The sequence below is a fragment of the Pelobates fuscus genome, chromosome 1, assembly GCF_036172605.1.
Source record: "Pelobates fuscus isolate aPelFus1 chromosome 1, aPelFus1.pri, whole genome shotgun sequence".
Lineage (NCBI taxonomy): Eukaryota > Metazoa > Chordata > Amphibia > Anura > Pelobatidae > Pelobates > Pelobates fuscus.
Window position 1 is genome coordinate 161,474,259 of NC_086317.1, and position 20,512 is coordinate 161,494,770.

The window sequence follows — 20,512 nt, forward strand, 5'->3', positions numbered from 1 at the left end:
TAAAGAAGAAAAATAAAAAAACTAGTGTTGAAATCCGAAATGCTGTATGTACTTCTATCATTCTACTGAGCCCATTTATTTTGACTCTATAACAATCCTCATAAATGTTGCCTTTTTGGCATTAAATATTAAAGAACCACTAATGTCACCAAGATCACTTCATCTCAATGAAGTGGGCTGGGTTTGTTGGTCCTGTCCTTCTAATCCTGCAATGTAAATCCTCCTTTAGTGGCGGTCATACTGACAGCCAAAAGTGACATTTGCGTGGCCCTGAATAAAACTGTCACGTGACAAGGATGCCTCCACCGGAAAGCATTGATTCAATGCTTTACTTTGGACAAACCTGAATGCACGGTGCTCGCCGCACATAGTGTTCCCATTGGAAGATCATTGGAATGGATATCAGCAGAGAAAGCTATGTCATAAGAGGCGGAGAGGTGAGCAGCTCCGAAGTATCTTCGTCACTGGCAAAAGAGAAGTAAAATCAAGAATTTCATTATTTTATATGTCGAAAAAGGGAACCTGTTTTTAAATCTGGACAGGGACACTAGACAATGTTTCTGATCTTTGTTTGCATATTATGCCTATACAGTCCCGGATTGTAATGCTACTGCCACGTTTGCATTTAAGTTATGAATGAAAAAACTTATATTTTTTATTTTGGAATTTCTATTTAAAAATAAATACGAAAAACAGTTTTGCACTCTAGAGGACTGTAGAGGAGATTAATGCCCAATCTGTGAAAGAGATCCGCGCGTAGTATATCGATATGGAACAATCCACAGGCTCAGCGTGCTACATGGAGAAGCTGAAAGTTCCCCATACATATGGATTTATTAAATAGCTCTCTGATAGATGCTGATTGGTGCGGCACAGTAGCCTCCCAGTACTTTCCTATGAGAGCGCATTGCATTGGCTGACATAATCAAGATTGATAAGCTCAGCCATGGAAGCGAGGCCAGCCACAGCAAGATTGGCATGGGAGAAAAGGTGTGAAATCACTCTTTCAATGCGATATGACGGTGTCACCTAAACAGCCACACCACCACTATAGTGTCAGAAATACAAACAAGAAAACTATAGTGCTCCTTTAATTTTATTAATGTCACAGTTTCTACTAAAATCACAACATTTTGTAAAACGGAGAAGAAAAAGACACCCTCTTCTCACACACACACACACACACACACACACACACACACACACACACACACACACACACACACACACACACACACACACACACACACACACACACACAGCATTTCGGCAAGCTAAAATGCTCTAGGGCAGGGCTGTCCAACCTGCGGCCCTCCAGATGTTGCTGAACTACAACTCCCATGATTCCCTGGCTATCTGTTTAATTAAAAGAATCATGGGAGTTGTAGTTCAGCAACATCTGGGGGGCCGCAGGCTGGACAGGCCTGCTCTAGGGGGTCTGTTTGACTGTCAATTGGTAATTAATAATCTTGGCATTTCAGATGTTTGTGGACTATATTAACTATGAGGCTTTGCCAGCAGTGTTGTTATGGCCATTTTTTCTTTTTAATGTTTTTTTTGGTATAAATTTACGTGCATAATATTTGGAAAACAGGACAGAATAGGAAAAGCATGAATTAAAATGATTCGGTTCATTTCTATGTCTTCTGTATATTAAAACTAGCAAGCATACATATGTTCATGGCCCTGGTCGGAATGCAGATATAATGTAATATCCGCACTCTAAAAGGATATTTATGTTGTATTTTGCTCGTTTTAGGGATCCAACTTTTTAATCCAATATTCCCACGTAGAGATTAACTTTGAGTTCCAGTTATCTATTCTTGTGCATCCAGTTTCCATTTTGACTTGCCAGATAATTTGGTCGGTCAGAGCCTACCTATTTGGAATGGTTGTAGATTTTCAGTTTGTAGCGATCATAAGCTTGGACGCGGTTAAAATATGGAGAACTATGGGGAGTGTGGATATGTGTAGTGTTTTGAATTTAAGATGTAGGAGCGCTATATCTGGCTTTGTTTCCAGGGTTCTATTACAGTAAGCTTCTGAAAATTTTAAAACCTCTCTCCAAAAAGGATACGATCGCTGGACAGCTCCACCAGTTATGGATAAAAGTTCTTGGGTTTGTCCCACATCTACAACAGACCGTGTCAAGTTTAGTATATGTATTTGGATTCCCTATTCTGGTTGGCACCCAGTACTATACTTTGTGTAGCTTGTATTGAACCTCCCTTAAATTAAGAGAGTGAATATGTTTGTAAGTGGTTAAGAGTAACATTTTTCATTCTCATGGTTGAAACATTGTTCCCAGGTCATTTTTACATATTGATTTATTATTAGTGTATTGTTTTTTAATTATTTTTTTTTTTTTTAATTCTTTATTTTTTTTTATTCTTTATTTTTGTTGTGCAGGTGGGTACATAGCATATTCATACGCCACAACAGCGTGCATTAATAACTGAACATAGATAGGTGAAACAGTGGCATAGAGAATTTGCACATTTTTGTTATGAAAAAACATAAGGATAAGCTAGGCCGATATGTCTGAACTATAATAAACTGTTAACTAATTTGCTTGCAGCATCCTGACGGAGTAGGCTCTCTTAGTTGGAACATAGGGAGTAAGACCATGTCATGGCACAATCAGTTAACCCCTTTTGTGGTTCTGTGCCAAGATAGTTATGTGTGCCTTGTGTCTAGTGTTTGTCTGCGTTTCGTTAGTGGTGGAGCAATAGGAATGCATGGCGCTGGTCGCACCATCAACCTGGGTCGGCAAGTTGACATCTATCCTATGTTCCCCTGAAAAACGCGAAGCCTTCGCTAGCAATGCTTAAGGTTAATCACTATAGGTTTTCAAGCAGGATGTATACTGTAAATGAGAAGTCGCTGGCTCATACAGTGACTTTAAGTGTGATAGAGCCCCCAGGGGACCCCCTGATAAGCTAAAAACATACCCCACATGAGAGAATATATAAACAGATAGAAACATAAATATAAAACATAAATGTTCACCCCACAGTAACAGTTGGAGTAGTGGCATGATGCTGGTCACGGAAGGTTAGCCAATACCCCGCTGAGGTGGCTCAGAGTCCATCCGTGGAAGTCTTGTTATCTGGCCCGAGGGCTCAGTAGGGCAAAGACTGCCAGGCAAGCGGAGAGAGTTCAGCAGGATCTGTGGTGACTGCAAGGTTCTCCCTTGTAGGCTCTTTGCAGACCTCGATGCTGCTCGCGTATCTGTGCCGAGGGGAGGTGAGCTCTGTGGGAAGCCAGAGGGCTTCTTCGTGGGTTCTCGTGCTGGGCGTACCTTGTGGCACGGCTGTGGTCTGCCTAGGTTCCCGGAGGGTCTGCCATGCTCCATCCCCCGCCCGGGTCTAGTGCCTATCCAACCCTGCAGCCAGCCTGATCCAGCCGCACTCCTCCGGCATTTCCACCGCTGCAAGGCTCTTAGGCGAGGAGATCTGTGGCGCTTTCTGCTTGGCTGGGTACGGGAGTGTTTTCCCTCAGAGGTGGCCCCTTGTGGATGTGCTTCCATTCTGTTCGCCATCTTCACGTGGGTTTTTGTGACTTCTCTCTTGGCTTTACGAGGTAGGTAGTGTGATGGGTCAGTGGGTATATTCTCTGGCTGTGAGGGGTTCATGTGAGACTCTAGTTTCTGCCAGAAGGCTCGGAAAATTTTATTTAGCCGCAGCTCAGTCTCAATCTTCGCTCTGTCCATGTCAGAGGTGGAGAAGCTGTCAGCCATTTTGTGTGCCACGTATGGAGCTTGTCGGGGGTTTTGCTTTGGCGTCGCTTGGTCATAGCTGGGTAGGGGAGCCATGTGGGGGAAGACCGGGGTGACCCCCACCGGTCCAAAGGGGGGGGAACGGGGGTTCACGTGCTGGTTGTCGGCAAGTTGTGGCGGTAGGAAAGTGGCCGTCCCTCCTGCGCCTATTTGGTTAGCAGGCCTCACCATGGTTCCGGGTGCATGTTGCTGTGGGTGTCGCTTGGGTGGTGTCATTCTATGCCCCTTGATGTCACCTCTCCCCTGGTGGCCTTTAGGTGTCGTATAATTGCCTTTATAGCCGTGAGATTTGGCTTTTTCTGCCCCTGATGGTTGGAGCTGCTGAGGTTTGCATCCTCACAGCACTGCGTTCAGGCCCCGCCCCTAATTCTTTATTTTTGAAGCGCATTTTCAATTACATCGTAAGGTTATGACATTTAACTGGTTACAGAAGTAAACACAAAAACATACTGGTGGATAAAGATATGTTGCGCTGTTTTTTTTTTTGTTTTTTTTTTTGATGCATGAGAAACAAACAGGCTTGTCAGATAAGTCGTCATGGTGTCTAAGCATGAGTTATGCAAGATAGGGTAGCATTGACATAGGTTAACGTAATCAATTAGCATAGTAGCTTTAACACAAAATGCCTATAGTTAGTGTGATGACCTGCATTAATTTAAGTAGGCAAGAAGGTAGCTAGGTCATATATTGCTAGGTAAACAGGCTGAGAGGCTACAGGAGTACATATATACAGACTAGCATATGATAAACAAGCTTGATGTATTGTGGAGAATACTGACATTCTGTCTAGGCATATACGTTTCTAGTACAGGCTAACTAAAGGTCCAAGCTTAGTTCCTGAGAGGGTGCATAGGTAAGAGAAAAACTGTGCTAGCTGTCCAGGTCAGCAACTATTGGTGATTGTTCGCGTATGATTATTTACTGACAACATGGGGAGTCCCTGGGTACAAACAGTGCTTATAGTGTTAACTATCGTAGTCGTGAGGGGAGACCGTGGGTCCATAGATATGGGGGCTATTATCATGCTTAGTGCTGGCTATAGGATTGCAAGGGGTTTGTGAGCTAGTGGGGTGTGACAACCAGACCAACCGGGCATTGTATATTTACATGGTGAGTATAGTCCAGTCAGCAACTGCTGAGAGCGGATCTCCAGCTCACAGAGGTCCCGGTGTGTACTTTCGATGGGGGTTAGTTCCAGCCGAATATCTACTAGGTTTGCAGTTTTGGCTGTAGATGGTAGTGTCTTGCCGCGCTGGTGTCCTGGTCGAGTGTGGTGACTGCATACAGCGGGTGGTTGGCGGTCCAGCACCTGCGTTGCTGTGAGTAGAAATGTGCACCAGCCTGTCAGAATATCCCAGAGGGTGTGTGGGTGGCTGGGCGTCTGAGTGCCGTGTTTGAGGCCTGTGCTGGGTGGCCATCTTGACTGTGCGGCGTTGCCTTGGTGCCCCTGTGCGCCATCAGACCCTCTATCCCCCCTGCGCCGCTGTTGTAGTTGCTGGCTCAGTCGGCTGCGAGGGTGAGTGATAAGAATCCCGCTATGGCTTAGCCGATTCTGAATGCAGGAGCCGCGTTGTCAGTCGTGGGATCTGTTGTTGGGTGCTGGTCCTCTCTTGGTCTCTTACGCACATGGCGTCCGCCATCTTGGGTCTGGCGGGGTGACCCCTCAGCCTCAGCTGCGGTTTCCCGGTCTAGGCTCCAGGGTGAGGACCGGGATCATCCCCCCGGTCCATAGGGGGGGGAACGGGGCCGAGGCCGTCCAGATTCCCATCTCAGGTTGGGCGCTGTGTAGCAGGATAGTGGGGCAGCGGCCGTCTGCCCCACTCACCGCCGGAGAAGGCCTTAAATCGCCGTGCGAGGATCTCTCCTCCAGGGGACTGTAGCTCGTGAGCCAGCCTCTCCCTGGATCCAGCCGCCCCCCTGTTGTAGGTATCAATACTGTCGGTCTGTTTGTTTTCTTAAAACTTAGTTTTTGGTCGTTTTGGGTATGGAGTTGCAGGAGCTCTGCTTGCCTGCGACCGTCCAGCTCGGCGGTCCGGCCCCGCCCCCTTAATTATTTTTTTAAATTTGTTATAACCATTTTTTTAAAATCTCATTTTTAAAAATCTGTTATAACCATTTAGTCTGAAACTTGATCTGGGAACTGCTTTTGTTTCAATCTAATGCTCAGGCCTAGAAGCATCTAAACATCAAAAGCATTATTTTCAAGGGATTTCTGGGTTTGCTTTTTTAGGCGTACAGTTTCAGTTACACCCTTTAAAATGAGCTTTCTATTTTAAGAACCGCAGTGGAACAATGACCGTTAAAGGAACACTATATGCACAAAAACTGCTTTGTCTAAATGAAGTGGCTGGAGTCCCCTAGTACTGTCCTAATGCTAAACAAGAGTCTCCAGCAGTCTATCCCCCCTGTGCTGCTTGGGATATTAAGGATGCATGGGGTTTAATGCTGAATGGGGTGACCATGCCAGGCAATTCCAATCACTATAACAAAAAAAATGAGATGCCTTCAGTGTCACCTTTGATCTGTGTTTTATTTGACAGTTGCTTTGTTAGTCTTACTTTTTTCTTCTTCTCATTTTTACACAGGATGTAGACATTGTGGTGGCTCCCTGTCGGTGCTCCCAGGCTGTGACTACAACTTTGGACGATTATATTGCCCTTGTACAAGCCATTATTGTTTATGCAGTAAATGAAGAGCTTCTAACTACACAGGAAGAGGAAGAGCTTTCTGAAATAAAGGTGAAATATAAGCTTCCAGTTTTCTTTAGCCGGACAACTCCCTCCAAGGATAAGATAATTGGAGGTACAGACACAGGGCGCTCTGCTCTACATGAGCAACTGACTGAACTAGGGTATCTGAAAAAGGGGGTATGTAGCTGTGGGGCTGCAGGGTCAGGTAGCCCTGGCCCCAGCATTCTAGTGGAACAGTTTGAAAAGTTTCGCCAGTTGAGCACATTCTCACGGCAGGTACTCCAGATGCACCTGGTGGATGCAGCGATGGTGCTTAATATGGTGCACAGCCGCTGCTTGGACTTGTTCATCAATAAGGCATTTGACTTGAGGAGAGACCTACAAATAACCCCAAAGCGATTGGAGTATACACGTCAGAAAGAGAGTGAACTATATGAGTCCCTGATGCGAATATCTGATCGTAAACAAGAGGAGCTGAAAGACATGATTGTGGAAACTCTAAACAGCATGAGGGAACAACTCCTCGATGATGCCGCAAACATGGAGTTCAGGGGTGAGTGTATGGCCATAGGCATTTTGATATTGGCAAGGGCTCGAGGTTTCTATTTTTTTGTTTTGGTTATTTTTTTTCTTTTTGTCTTCTTAAATGCTTATCCTTTGTTTGTAATTTTGCCACTAGATATCACCATCCCACAGAATGGAGAACCTATTGGTGCACAGGAGGTAAAGTGCTGCATTTTTCAGATCAAAGAATTGATTATCTCACGGCTCAACCAAGCTGTGGTCAATAAGCTGATTAGTTCAGTGGACTATTTGCGGGAAAGCTTTGTGGGAACACTTGAAAGGTGTCTTCGTAGTCTGGAGAAGTCTCAGCAGGAGTCGGCCTCTGTAACCAGCAACCATCTGAAGCAGGTAAGAAGACCCTTTCACTATAGATTTTATGGCATCGGATGATATGACTTAAGCCGTTGGCTAATTGCCGACACACCGATTTATTTTTTGAGAAATTTGACAGTTTGTCCATCTTGCAGCTTTACATATTGTTTTCTTCTGTAGTTTTAGTTTATTTTTTTTTGTTTTTTTTACTATTTATAGACCAAATGCTACCTTATCTGTTGTAGTATGAACACTTCTGTTTATATTCTGCTCTCTGAAGTCTCCTTTTGGGGTTTGTTGTACATTTTAAATTTTTGTAAGACTTTACCAAATTTCAGTTATAGTGTGTCTGGATTTTGAGTGATGGATTGGCATCTAAACAAATATCTGTCCTCTCTTCAGATATTAAATGCTGCATATCATGTGGAAGTCACTTTCAATTCAGGTTCCACAGTTACCAGAATGGTTTGGGAACAGATTGTGCAGGTAAGGTTGAGATACAAACCTGCTAATGCTAACTTAGCTGCCTAAATGCCAATTTTTGCTAATAGGACACCTGATGCTTGTAGACTGAAGGGCGGGGGAAGGTGGTAGCAGTGATGGTGGTTATTTGATATAAGTGGTTTAATTGACTATAAAGTCTATGTAATGCTCGTAAAAAGTCCCCAAAAATGCATATTTAAAAAAAATTGTATGTTAACATTTTATTTTTTTATACAGTAACTACACGTTTGTTAACCTTAAACCCAGTTCTCCCACAACCGCTGCAAATCACATTTTCCTTATCTCATACATTTAGATTATCCAGCGCATCACCTGGGTGAGCCCACCTGCGATAACGCCAGAGTGGAAGCGCAGGGTGGCCCAAGATGCCATAGAGAGCCTAAGTGCGTCAAAGCTTGCCAAAAGCATCTGCAGTCAATTTTGTAAGCGACTCAAGAGTTCCCATGAGGCGTTTGCGGGTTCACTCAAGCAGGTACGATTTGCTGATTCTAAAATGTTTAACATGCAAAGGCTGAATGTTGTAGGGTTTAATGCAGACAATACAATATTACCTAGCAGTATTGTCTAGCACTAAAGTTCAATAGCTTGCTGTGTAGAGTGGTACAGACTTGTGGGTGACTCAAATTAATTTTTGATTAGTGCAGCAAAAGACACTGCCGAACAGATCCAATCCCATACACATCGTTTAACAGGTATTTTAAAGTACGTTTGTGAAATTCTTACTAGGTAATTAGAGCACATAAAAAATATGTACAACAAATAGAATGATACAAAAATATCAAGCACCTAACTGAATATATGGCAAATACAGTAGATTGGTGGTTTTTCTGAGTGCAATGAGTCGCTTATCGTGTATAATCTTGTTCCTGCACTGTTTGGTTACTTCATGCTAGAGTTAAGATTCACAAAACCTATTAAAATACATGTGCCTTTAGTAAAAAAAAAAAAATTCTTAATGAATACAAAGAAGATAAATTACATTGCATTTTACAATAAAAAATAGGGGGGGGAGGTGGCAACAAATTAAATGAAATTAGCTGGGTGCCTCTTGCTTTGGAGGAAAAAAAAGAAAAGAAAAAACAACCCTACTAAAGAAGCATATTGACTGTTGGCAATTTGGAATTTAATTCTACTATTTGCTTAGGATGGCAATATAACTGGCTACCATGATGGTAAATAATAACCCAAATAACTGGCTACCATGATGGTAAATAATAACCCAAATAACTGGCTACCATGATGGTAAATAATAGCCAGTTATTTGGGTTATTATTTACCATCATGGTAGCCAGTTATTTGGGTTATTATTTACCATCATGGTAGCCAGTTATTTTGGTTATTATTTACCATCACGGTAGCCAGTTATTTTGGTTATTATTTACCATCATGGTAGCCAGTTATTTTGGTTATTATTTACCATCATGGTAGCCAGTTATTTGGGTTATTATTTACCATCATGGTAGACAGTTATTTGAGTTATTATTTACCATCATGGTAGCCAGTTATTTTGGTTATTATTTACCATCACGGTAGCCAGTTATTTTGGTTATTATTTACCATCATGGTAGCCAGTTATTTGGGTTACCATGATGGTAAATAATAACCCAAATAACTGGCTACCATGAGTGTAAATAATAACCCAAATAACTGGCTACCATGATGGTAAATAATAACCCAAATAACTGGCTACCATGAGGGTAAATAATAACCAAAATAACTGGCTACTGTGATGGTAAAAAATAACCAAAATAACTGGCTACCGTGATGGTAAATAATAACCAAGATAACTGGCTACCGTGATGGTAAATAAAAACCAAGATAACTGGCTACCGTGATGGTAAATAATCTAATAAAGGATCACAGCCGTTCATGCAGTTATGTACCACTGACAGAACGTTTTGTGGAGCTTTCTTTTAATATTCATTTTCACTTTAAACTATTGTTTTTGTTCCTGTATTATAAGACATGCTATGGCTAAATAGAAATATATGGCTTGGTTTTTGTCTCGTGCCATTTCTCGTGGGAAGATGGCCAATGCAAGTCATGACACTCATCCCAGAAAGGTCTCTGACCAATTCATTTCTATAAAGTCATGTCAATACTCTCCAGTTTAGATCTCATTTTGCAGAAAAAGAACCCCGAAACCTCCTGTACATAGAATGGTATATTTCTCATGAAAATTCTATATATTTTAATTATCCACTTTGTGTCTCTTCTAGTCTTAGCAGACCATATAAGTAAAAATGCTTTCTTTGGTGACAGTCCCACTTCTAGTACTTTAGGCCACTTTTCAGAGCAAGTCACTTTTTATATGCAGTACATTATGAGTTTGCCTTTCAATGTAAGTTGTCTTTCATGTTAAGAACTGACATGATCTGTAGAAATATGGAGGCTTAGTTAGTTGTGGAGTGTGAGTTATAGTGCTCATTATTTTGTGATGTTTTACAAAGTACATTTAACCATATTCATTTACCCTTTTTTTTTTTTTTGCTTCCTCTTGCATTTGCATATAATCAAGATTTCAGTACAACTTCCTTGACCTATTAAGGAAAGTTTCCTAATTGGACTGAAATTGTGAATGTTTGCTATTGCACAGCAGTAAAAAAAAAAAAAAAAAAGACGTTCTCTTGCTCATTTTGAAGTAACAAGAGTGTGCTCTTCACTTTGGCTGACAACTGGATGATCTCGGTCAACGCCAATTCAATTCCCATAGGAAAGCATTGGCAGGCTATTGCGCATGTGTGGCAAAACACTGTGCTTCACCGCACCAATCCTCATCTCCTCATAGAGATGCATTGCATCAATGCATCTCTATGGGTAGCGTTCAGCGCCTCCATGCAGAGCGTGAAGATGCTCAACATAGGTGCTGCAAACTGTGCAGCACTGGACTAGGAAGCAGCTCTAGTGGCTGTCTGAGTGACTGTCATTAGAGATGTTCCTAGCCAGCAATGTAAACACTGCCTCTTCTCTGAAAAGGAAGCATTTACAGTGCTCCGCTTCAGGGACAGGCTATAGACACCAGTACCACTACATTCAACTGTAGTAGTTCGGTGAAAGGTTAAGGGACACTATAGTCACCAGGTCCACTTTAAATTACAGGGAGAGCAGGAGACACAAGTGAAGATGCACTTTGTGTCTTTCTCCCCCAAGCGCTATTCATGTGTCTCTTAGCCCCAGCTCCTTTTGTCTCTATCTCTCCTTCCCCAGCCTTTCTGTTAGTCTCTTTCCCAGGCCGCAGTACCTCTGTGTGTCTCTTTTCCCCACAAAACCTCTGTTTCATTCTATCCTTCCCCAGCCCTTCTGTGAGTCTTTCCCAGGCCCCAGCACCCTGTGTGTGTTTCATTCTCCCCTTCCCCAGTCCCTCTGTGTGTCTTTTTTGTTCTTTCTCAGCCCCTCGGTCTTTTTCCCCAGACCCATCTGTGTCTTTTTTTTTTTTCTCAGTCTCTGTGTCTCTTTTTACTCCCCTGCCCCTCCATGTGTCTCATTCGCCCCAGCCCTCCCCCCAGCCCCTCCATGCATCTCATTAGCCCCCCATTAGCGCTCTCTCAGCCTTTATGTGGCTCAGTAGCCCCCCTAGGTGTCTCATTAGCCCCCCAGTCCTTCATCTGTCTCATTAGCCCCCCAGTCCTTCATCTGTCTCATTAGCCCCCCAGTCCTGCATGTGTCTCATTAGCCCCCCAGTCCTTCATCTGTCTCATTAGCCCCCCAGTCCTTCATGTGTCTCATTAGCCCCCCAGTCCTTCATGTGTCTCATTAGCCCCCCAGTCCTTCATGTGTCTCATTAGCCCCCCAGTCCTTCATGTGTCTCATTAGCCCCCCAGTCCTTCATGTGTCTCATTAGCCCCCCAGTCCTTCATGTGTCTCATTAGCTCCCCAGTCCTTCATGTGTCTCATTAGCCCCCCAGTCCTTCATGTGTCTCATTAGCCCCCCAGTCCTTCATGTGTCTCATTAGCCCCCCAGTCCTTCATGTGTCTCATTAGCCCCCCAGTCCTTCATGTGTCTCATTAGCCCCCCAGTCCTTCATGTGTCTCATTAGCCCCCCAGTCCTTCATGTGTCTCATTAGCCCCCCAGTCCTTCATGTGTCTCATTAGCCCCCCAGTCCTTCATGTGTCTCATTAGCCCCCCAGTCCTTCATGTGTCTCATTAGCCCCCCAGTCCTTCATGTGTCTCATTAGCCCCCCAGTCCTTCATGTCTCATTAGCCCCCCAGTCCTTCATGTGTCTCATTAGCCCCCCAGTCCTTCATGTGTCTCATTAGCCCCCCAGTCCTTCATGTGTCTCATTAGCCCCCCAGTCCTTCATGTGTCTCATTAGCCCCCCAGTCCTTCATGTGTCTCATTAGCCCCCCAGTCCTTCATGTGTCTCATTAGCCCCCCAGTCCTTCATGTGTCTCATTAGCCCCCCAGTCCTTCATGTGTCCCATTAGCCCCTCAGCCCTCCATGTGTCCCTATACTCCCTCCCAGCCCTTCTTGTCCCTATACCTCCCCTCTAGACCTTCATGTGTCCGTAGAGCCCCCACGTGTCCCATTATTGCCTCCCTCTTCAGCCCCCACATGTCCCATTATAGCCCCCTCTTCAGCCCCCACGTGTCCCTTAATATAGCTCTCCCTGTAGGCCTGTAACTTGCTGTAGCGTGACAGAGCAGGCAGACAGCGGTAGAGAAGTGTCTGTTCCCATACCTGGTCTGACAGGAAGCAGTTATGTGCTCTCTGTTACTGTGTAATTATGCCTGCCCACCGGGAAATGTCCTGGTATCCAGGTGGACCTGTCCAGCGCTGCCCCAAGGACACCATCCCCACTGTCAAACATGGAGGTGGAAACATTGCTTTGGGGGTGTTTTTTTGCTAAGGTGACAGGACAGCTGCACCGTATCAAAGGGACGATGGACGAGCCATGTACTGTCAAATCTTGGGTGAGAACCTCCTTCCCTCAGCCAGGGCCTTGAAAATGGGTTGTGGATGGGTATTCCAGCATGACAATGACCCAAAACATACAGCCAAGGCAACAAAGGAGTGGCTCAAGAAGAAGCACATTAAGGTCCTGGAGTGGCCCTAGCAAGTCTCCAGACCTTAATCCCATAGAAAATTTGTGGAGGGAGCTGAAGGTTCGAGTTGGCAAACGTCAGCCTCGAAACCGTAATGACTTGGAGAGGATCTGCAAAGAGGAGTGGGACAAAATCCTTCCTGAGATGTGTGCAAACCTGGTGGCCAACTACAAGAAACATCTGATCTCTGATTGCCAACAAGGGTTTTGCCACCAAGTACTAAGTCGAAGGAGTCAAATACTTATTTCACTCATTGACATGCAAATCAATTTATAACTTTTTTTTTTTACATGCGTTTTTCTAGATTTTTTTTGTTTTGTTCTGTCTCTCTATTGTTAATACATCTACCATTAAATTTATAGACTGATCATTTCTTTGTCAGTGGGCAAACGCTCAAAATCAGAAGGGGATCAAATACTTTTCCCCCTCACTTTAAATAGGGCCCTGGAATGGGGCACCAGGGAGTAGTGCTGGGAGTCTGGACTCCAAAACGTATTTATATATATGAAACCAAGAAGTTTCTATATCTGATTTTAAATTAGAATGGCAGCCCCCTCTTTGTGCCAAAACATACATTTAGAAACATTCATCATATTCTGCAATGCATTCTATCATGCTTGTAATTTTCAGTTTGCATTAACACTATAATTATATTAGTTTTTGTTTTGTTTTATTTATTTATTTTTTTGTCTTTTGTAGCTGGAAGTTGGTCACTGTGGCAGACTTGAAAAAACAGAAGATCTGTGGCTTAAAGTTCGTAAAGATCATGCTCCACGTTTAGCACGTCTGTCTTTGGAGAGCCGTTCCCTGCAGGATATGTTGTTACATGGTAAGTAGTAACAGCAAATACTTCAAAGGCTAATGGGTGGGGGGGATATAGGAAGGGAATTGGGAGACCTTTTTGTTTTTCTCATATGCTATAAAAAGGGGGTGGGGGGGGGATGTTGTTTTGTGTTATGAGTTATAATTGAATATTCCCATCTATGCATATATTAAAGGGACCACTTCTGCTCATTGGAGGGGTCTGGGTGCCAACTCCCACTACCCTTAACCCTGCAAGTGTAATTATTGCAGTTTTTTTTAAACTGCAATAATTACCTTGCAGGGTTAAGTCCTCCCCTAGTGGCTGTCTATTAGACAGCCACTAGAGGACACTTCCTGCTCTATAGCACAGGTTTTCTGTGCTAGAGCGTCGCTGGACGTCCTCACGCTGTGTGAGGACCTCCAGCGTCGCTCTATTCCCCATAGGGAAGCATTGAAATTCATTTTCAATGCTTTCCTATGGGGTGCGCTAATGCGCATGCGCGGCATTGCCGCGCATGCGCATTAGGTCTCCTCGGCCGGCGGGCGAGATCAGTCTCGCCCACTGGCCGACGTAAGCAGAAGGAGGAGCGGCGGGGAGGAGGAAGCAGCGACGTGGGACCTGTCGCTGCCTCTGGTAAGTCACTGAAGGGGTTTTCACCCCTTCAGCAACTGGGGATTGGGGGGTGGGAGCAGGGCCGGACTGGGAACTAAAAGCAGCCCTGGAAAAAAATATTTACCAGCCCCATAATGCGTCGCGCCAGCATAGCGTGCAGATACAGCGTTAGAAAAGATCATTTAAGATTAAAAATTATTACTCCAACGTGAAAAAAAGCACATATAGGCTTTTTTAAGCAGACGTGTCTTTGCATATAACCAATGTTTCAGTCCAACTACCATGACATATTAAGGAAAGCTTGGTAATGGGACTGAAATGGTGAATGTATGTAGGGCACAACTGTAAAAAATTACGTTATCTTGTTTATTTTGAGGTCCTGTGGGTGCACTCTTCACTTTAAATATGTTATTGTGCTGGAGTATGTACCTAGCAACAAGACTGGGCCAATATCTGCTTATTACATATTGTACATATCAATGACATTTCTCTGTGTATTACGGATATATATATGTACATTAATACATGTGTAAATATAATAGGCATAATTCTATATATATAACTAATACACACATAAATATACATGATATATATACACACACACCAGTGGCGGATCCAGAGCCTGACATTGGGAGGGGCACTTATAGATTTAAAGAAATAATCCATGCACAATAACCACTACTGCTCTGTGTAGTGGTTATGGTGCCAGGAGTGCCGGGACCCGCTCCCAGAGTAAGTAGTCAAACCGTTTAAGAACAGTTTGACAACTTACCTGGGGTCTGCTGGGATATGGGGCTGTAGTAGGGTATAGGAGCAGTGGTGCAATGTGTGAGGGGTGCAGTTTGTGTGAAAGGTTTGGTGTGTGGGGCTGTGTGTGTGGGGGGGGTCTGGGTGTGTGTATGGGGCTAGAGGTCGCAGTGGTGAGAGTGAACTCTAGCCCGTAGCTCCAGCGCTAGAGTTAACTCTCGCGAGAGCTGGAGCGTTACCACTGTAACCGCGGCAACGTTCTGTACTCGCGCAAGAAGGACCCGGAGGAGCTGCAGGCTGAGCTCCCGGGTCCTCTCTTCCTCCCTCCCCTGCTGGCTGCCTGCATGGTGCCTCCAGAACAGGGAGGGATATCTCTGATCTCCCCTCCGGTTCGTGAAGGCACATGGTGCTTGGACAGTGCCAGCCTTGCATTGGCCAGCAGGGGAGAGCATCTGGGGGGGAAAGGGCAATTGCCCGTTGCCCCCCCTGGATCCACCAGTCATATATATATATATTTCTTTCTCCCCCTCACTGCTCCTCTGTGTCCATGTCACCCCTCTCCTTCCTAGTCACTCTCTTCCCCCTCTGCCTCTTTCTCCCCCTCCCCTTGTGTATCTCTCTTCCCCTCTGTCTCTTTTCCCCCCTTTTCCCTGTCTCTCTCTACCATCTCTCTATCCCCCTCTTTCCCCCCTTGTGTCTCACTCTCCCTCCCTTTGTGTATCTCTCTCTTCCCCTCTGTCTCTTTTTCCCCCTTCTCCCTGTCTCTCTCTCCCTCTCTACTATCTCTCTATCCCCCTCTTTCTCCCCTTGTGTCTCACTCTCCCTCCCCCTCTGTCTCGCTCTATTCTCCCACTGTCTCTTTCTTCCCTATCTCGGTTTTATTTCCCCCCCTCCCCTTGTGTCTCTATATTCCCCCCTTGTGTCTCTATATTCCCCCCCCTTTTGTGTCTCTATATCCCCCCTTTTGTGTCTCTATATTATCCCCCCCTTTTTGTCTCTATATTTCCCCCCCTTTTTTGTCTCTATATTCCCCCCCTTTTGTGTCTCTATATTATCCCCCCCTTTGTGTCTCTATATTATCCCCCCTTTTTTGTCTCTATATTATCCCCCCCCTTTGTGTCTCTATATCCCCCCTTTTTTGTTTCTATAATATCCCCCCCTTTTTTGTCTCTATATTCCCCCCCTTTTTGTGTATCTATATTCCCCCCCTTTTGTGTCTCTATATTATCCCCCCTTTTGTGTCTCTATATTATCCCCCCTTTTGTGTCTCTATATTATCCCCCCTTTTGTGTCTCTATAGTCCCCACTTTTGTGTCTCTATATTATCCCCCCTTTTGTGTGTCTATATTATGCCCCCCTTTTTTGTCTCTATATTATACCCCCTTTTTTGTCTCTATATTATCCCCCCCCTTTTTTGTCTCTATATTATCCCCCCTGTTTTGTCTTTATATTATCCCCCCTTTTTTGTCTCTATATTATCCCCCCTTTTTTGTCTCTATATTATCCCCCCCCCTTTTGTGTCTCTATATTCCCCCCTTTTTTGTCTCTATATTATCCCCCCTGTTTTGTCTTTATATTATCCCCCCTTTTTTGTCTCTATATTATCCCCCCCTTTTGTCTCTATATTATCCCCCCCCTTTTGTGTCTCTATATTCCCCCCTTTTTTGTCTCTATATTATCCCCCCCTTTTGTGTCTCTATATTCCCCCCTTTTTTGTCTCTATATTATCCCCCCCTTTTGTCTCTATATTATCCCCCCCCTTTTGTCTCTATATTATCCCCCCCTTTTGTCTCTATATTATCCCCCCCTTTTGTCTCTATATTATCCCCCCCCCTTTTGTCTCTATATTATCCCCCCCCCTTTTGTCTCTATATTATCCCCCCCCTTTTGTCTCTATATTATCCCCCCCCTTTTGTCTCTATATTATCCCCCCCCTTTGTCTCTATATTATCCCCCCCCTTTTGTCTCTATATTATCCCCCCCTTTTGTCTCTATATTATCCCCCCCCCTTTTGTCTCTATATTATCCCCCCCCCTTTTGTCTCTATATTATCCCCCCCTTTTGTCTCTATATTATCCCCCCCCCTTTTGTCTCTATATTATCCCCCCCCCTTTTGTCTCTATATTATCCCCCCCCCTTGTCTCTATATTATCCCCCCCCCTTTTGTCTCTATATTATCCCCCCCCCCCTTTTGTCTCTATATTATCCCCCCCCCCCTTTTGTCTCTATATTATCCCCCCCCCTTTTGTCTCTATATTATCCCCCATCCCCTCCTCTCCTCCATTTACCTGAGAGGAGTCAGAGGGGGCCGGCCGCTTTCCACGCTGGTGCCGCCGGGCACTTCCAATGCTGAGGACGAAAGGAGGAGGAGGAGGAGGGAGGGAGGAGCATGTCTCTGTACCATGCTCCCTCGCGGTTCCCACAATTCACAGCACAGGAACCGCGAGGGAGCATGCTCCTCCCTCCTCCTCCTCCTTCCGTCCTCAGCATTAGAAGTGCCGCCGGACCGGCGAGGCTGCCACCCGGCCCGGCGGCACCAACGTGGAAAGCGGCCGGCCCCCTCTGAGTGTGCCACCGGACCGGCCACCCGGTGGCACATACCTCTGCAGCCCCCAGGTGCCGCGGCCCACCGGGAAATTTCCCGGTATCCCGGTGGGCCAGTCCGGCCCTGGGTGGGAGGGAGAGGGACCCTCCAGTGCCAGGAAAACGGATCGTTTCCCTTTAAGGTTTGTGTTCATGTATTCTGCTCTTGCATGTGAAAAGCTGAAATTAAGGCTTCCATTAAATATAGAACTGAAGCCCACTTGGCATGTGTTAGACAGGTGGCTACTACTGATTTCTGTGGTCAAGCAGTCCATGTGAAGGGACATGTGCTTGTTTTTAACCATGCAGTTCTTATATTATGCAGGCATTATGCACATGTACAGTCATTTTTTTTATTTTTTTTTAATTCTGAATCTCACAATATATAGCTAAACTTTAAATCTCAAGTGTGATTTTCAGTTCGCAGATATTCTTCATTTTAAAATGCATGTTAAGTGTTTGCAGTGTCATATGTTGGCCATGAAACGGTTTGGTGGAGCAAGAGACTTATTTATTTACACATACAAAAATAAGCGATAAGAGAGTGCTGAGAATTTTCATTTTCACTTTGCTTTTCCATCACCTATCCTAGCTTTTGAGTTTGTAGTACAAATGGGGCAGCATTACAGGTTTCTCTTAAAGAGATTAATCATAGACGAATATCTGGTTCTAGTCCATAAGTCTCCTATCTGAGCACCACTTGCGTTTAACATGAATTCCATAGTTGACAGACGTAGTCACTAAGTTTGTCATACAAAGACCCTATGGGACAGTATATGGATGAAAATGAGGGAGGCAGTGAAATACAGTCTCACATGTTTCTCTACAAGAGCTGGCTAGCTACACTTCTTTTTGTGTAACCAAATCATTGTTAACCCTTTTGATCAACTTTTTTTGTTGCATTTGTAATCTTCTATAGCTCAGTGCTGAGATCATACCATGGCATCACTGTTCATTTTGTCGAAGAACCATTTTAGTCAAATAAACTTTTTTAAAACTCGACTAAAACTAAAACCATTCAGATGACTAAAATGGCTTTTTAGTCAAAAGACTATGATTCAAATTAAATAAAAATTTGCCACCAAAATACACACTGTATTGCATGGTATAAGCACGCATCCACATATTTAAGATATTTTTTTTTAATTGACAAGACTTGACGAACTTCACTTGTAGTTTAATACCAGCATGGATTCAAATAGAAAGGTGATCGCATCCATATAGTTTGTGGCACCCCCTAGGCTGCCTGTAATGTTGAGGAAAAATGAGCATGTTTTAGTATTTTGTAATGGATATTCACCAAGTAAACTTATTTCTTTTCCGATTGCAGGTAAACCTAGACTTGGTCGGGAGTTAGGAAGAGGGCAGTATGGAGTAGTATATCTGGGTGAAAGCTGGGGAGGGCACTACCCATGTGCTCTGAAATCTGTGGTCCCCCCAGATGAAAAGCACTGGAACGATCTGGCGTTGGAATTTCACTACATGAGGTAAACATGAATTTTGCATTATGATGGATTAGTCCATACAAAAATTAAGTACATATATTTCAGAAGTCTCAGAATACATAGAAAATGACTTTTTGAACCAACGTACTTGCTTGTAACAAGTTGCAATAGTGTGATGACAGGGTGCTTGCTCGCAGTAGACTAGTTATGAGGCAAATAAGAAAAGTGGGATGGTGGGAGGGGGTATTTTCTCAACTCCCCTGAAAAGGACTGTCGACTCTAGTAGCACTGCTTTCTCTAGTGCAAGGGAAGGTAATCTCCTGCACTCCAGATGTTGTGGAATACATCTCCCCTCATGCTTTGTCAGCATTATGGGAGATGTGGTCCATAAAATCTGGAATTCCAAATCTTGCCCTGCACTAGGACAATGGAATCCCATTTGGTACTGGTAGGTGTCTAATGGCTGTGTTTTTGCAGGGTTTCTTTCGCTTTTTGTTAATTTATTTGCAGAATGAATCACTGAGGTAGTTTTACAGTTAAATAATGGATTGCAAGTATAATGCCAAGTACATAACATGGGTAGAACCTTACAAAAAATAGTTAAGCAGCGAGATCTCTCCATCCCCCCTAAGACTTTTCTGCATGTAGGACCAGTTATGTGATTGCAAGTGTTGCCTATTTTCATCACAGATTATATGGAATCCCCCTTCTACTTGTTGTCTTTCTTGTGAAACCGGTTTAGGTGCTCTTTGTTTATGTCCGAATGCCATGTTTGGTACTTTCACTGTGGAGTTTTCATTTCAAACAGATCTACATACAGGTGTGGCATTCAGGTTTCCCAAAACCCATATTCAGAAATAGATTTACTGGACCCCCGTCACAAAGGAGTTTTGGGGAAACTGTAACTTAGCAGGATGTTTAATATTGCGTTTATTTACTCCTATTTAGCAAATATGTATTTGTTAGGTGTGCAGAAATAAAATGTAGAACTTCACTACTTTTTATCTTGCAACTGGGTGCCTCGATCTTAGTTCTCACTCAGTCATTGTAATAAACTCTGTCCATTTTCATCTGGTTTTCAGCATGAAGAAGACCTTCAGTGTAGAGGAGTAATTAAACAAGGTTTCTATTTCTCCTCTTTGGAAGTGTGTGCCCTGGCTTTGCATTGATGTGATTTGAATTGAAATGAGATGTAACTTGACCAGTTTTCTTTTAAGTTTACATTAGATTTTGTATCTCATGAAAAAAGTGAATACAAATTATAGGAGATTTTTAATGTCCACATGGCCTATATTGCGTGCCCCCATATTTTTTTGTATTTTCTTTTTCCCAGTTTTCTTTATTTTCTAGAAACTGTTACTTGTTGGTCTGGGCTGTTTTCCTTATTAATCTGTGACCTTTGCAAATTAAAACAAACAATTCTATA

At 43.8% G+C, this 20,512-nt stretch overlaps 1 protein-coding gene across 1 annotated transcript in view; it reads left to right on the forward strand.

Moving 5' to 3' along the window:
- Positions 1–20,512, forward strand: part of DSTYK (dual serine/threonine and tyrosine protein kinase) — a 95,200-nt gene that overhangs the window by 60,827 nt on the left and 13,861 nt on the right. The window contains exons 3-8 of the mRNA XM_063451449.1: positions 6,364–7,021; positions 7,148–7,380; positions 7,747–7,830; positions 8,144–8,320; positions 13,594–13,723; positions 18,972–19,128. Coding sequence (XP_063307519.1) covers positions 6,364–7,021; positions 7,148–7,380; positions 7,747–7,830; positions 8,144–8,320; positions 13,594–13,723; positions 18,972–19,128 — 1,439 coding nt within the window. The remainder of the gene's footprint in view (positions 1–6,363; positions 7,022–7,147; positions 7,381–7,746; positions 7,831–8,143; positions 8,321–13,593; positions 13,724–18,971; positions 19,129–20,512) is intronic.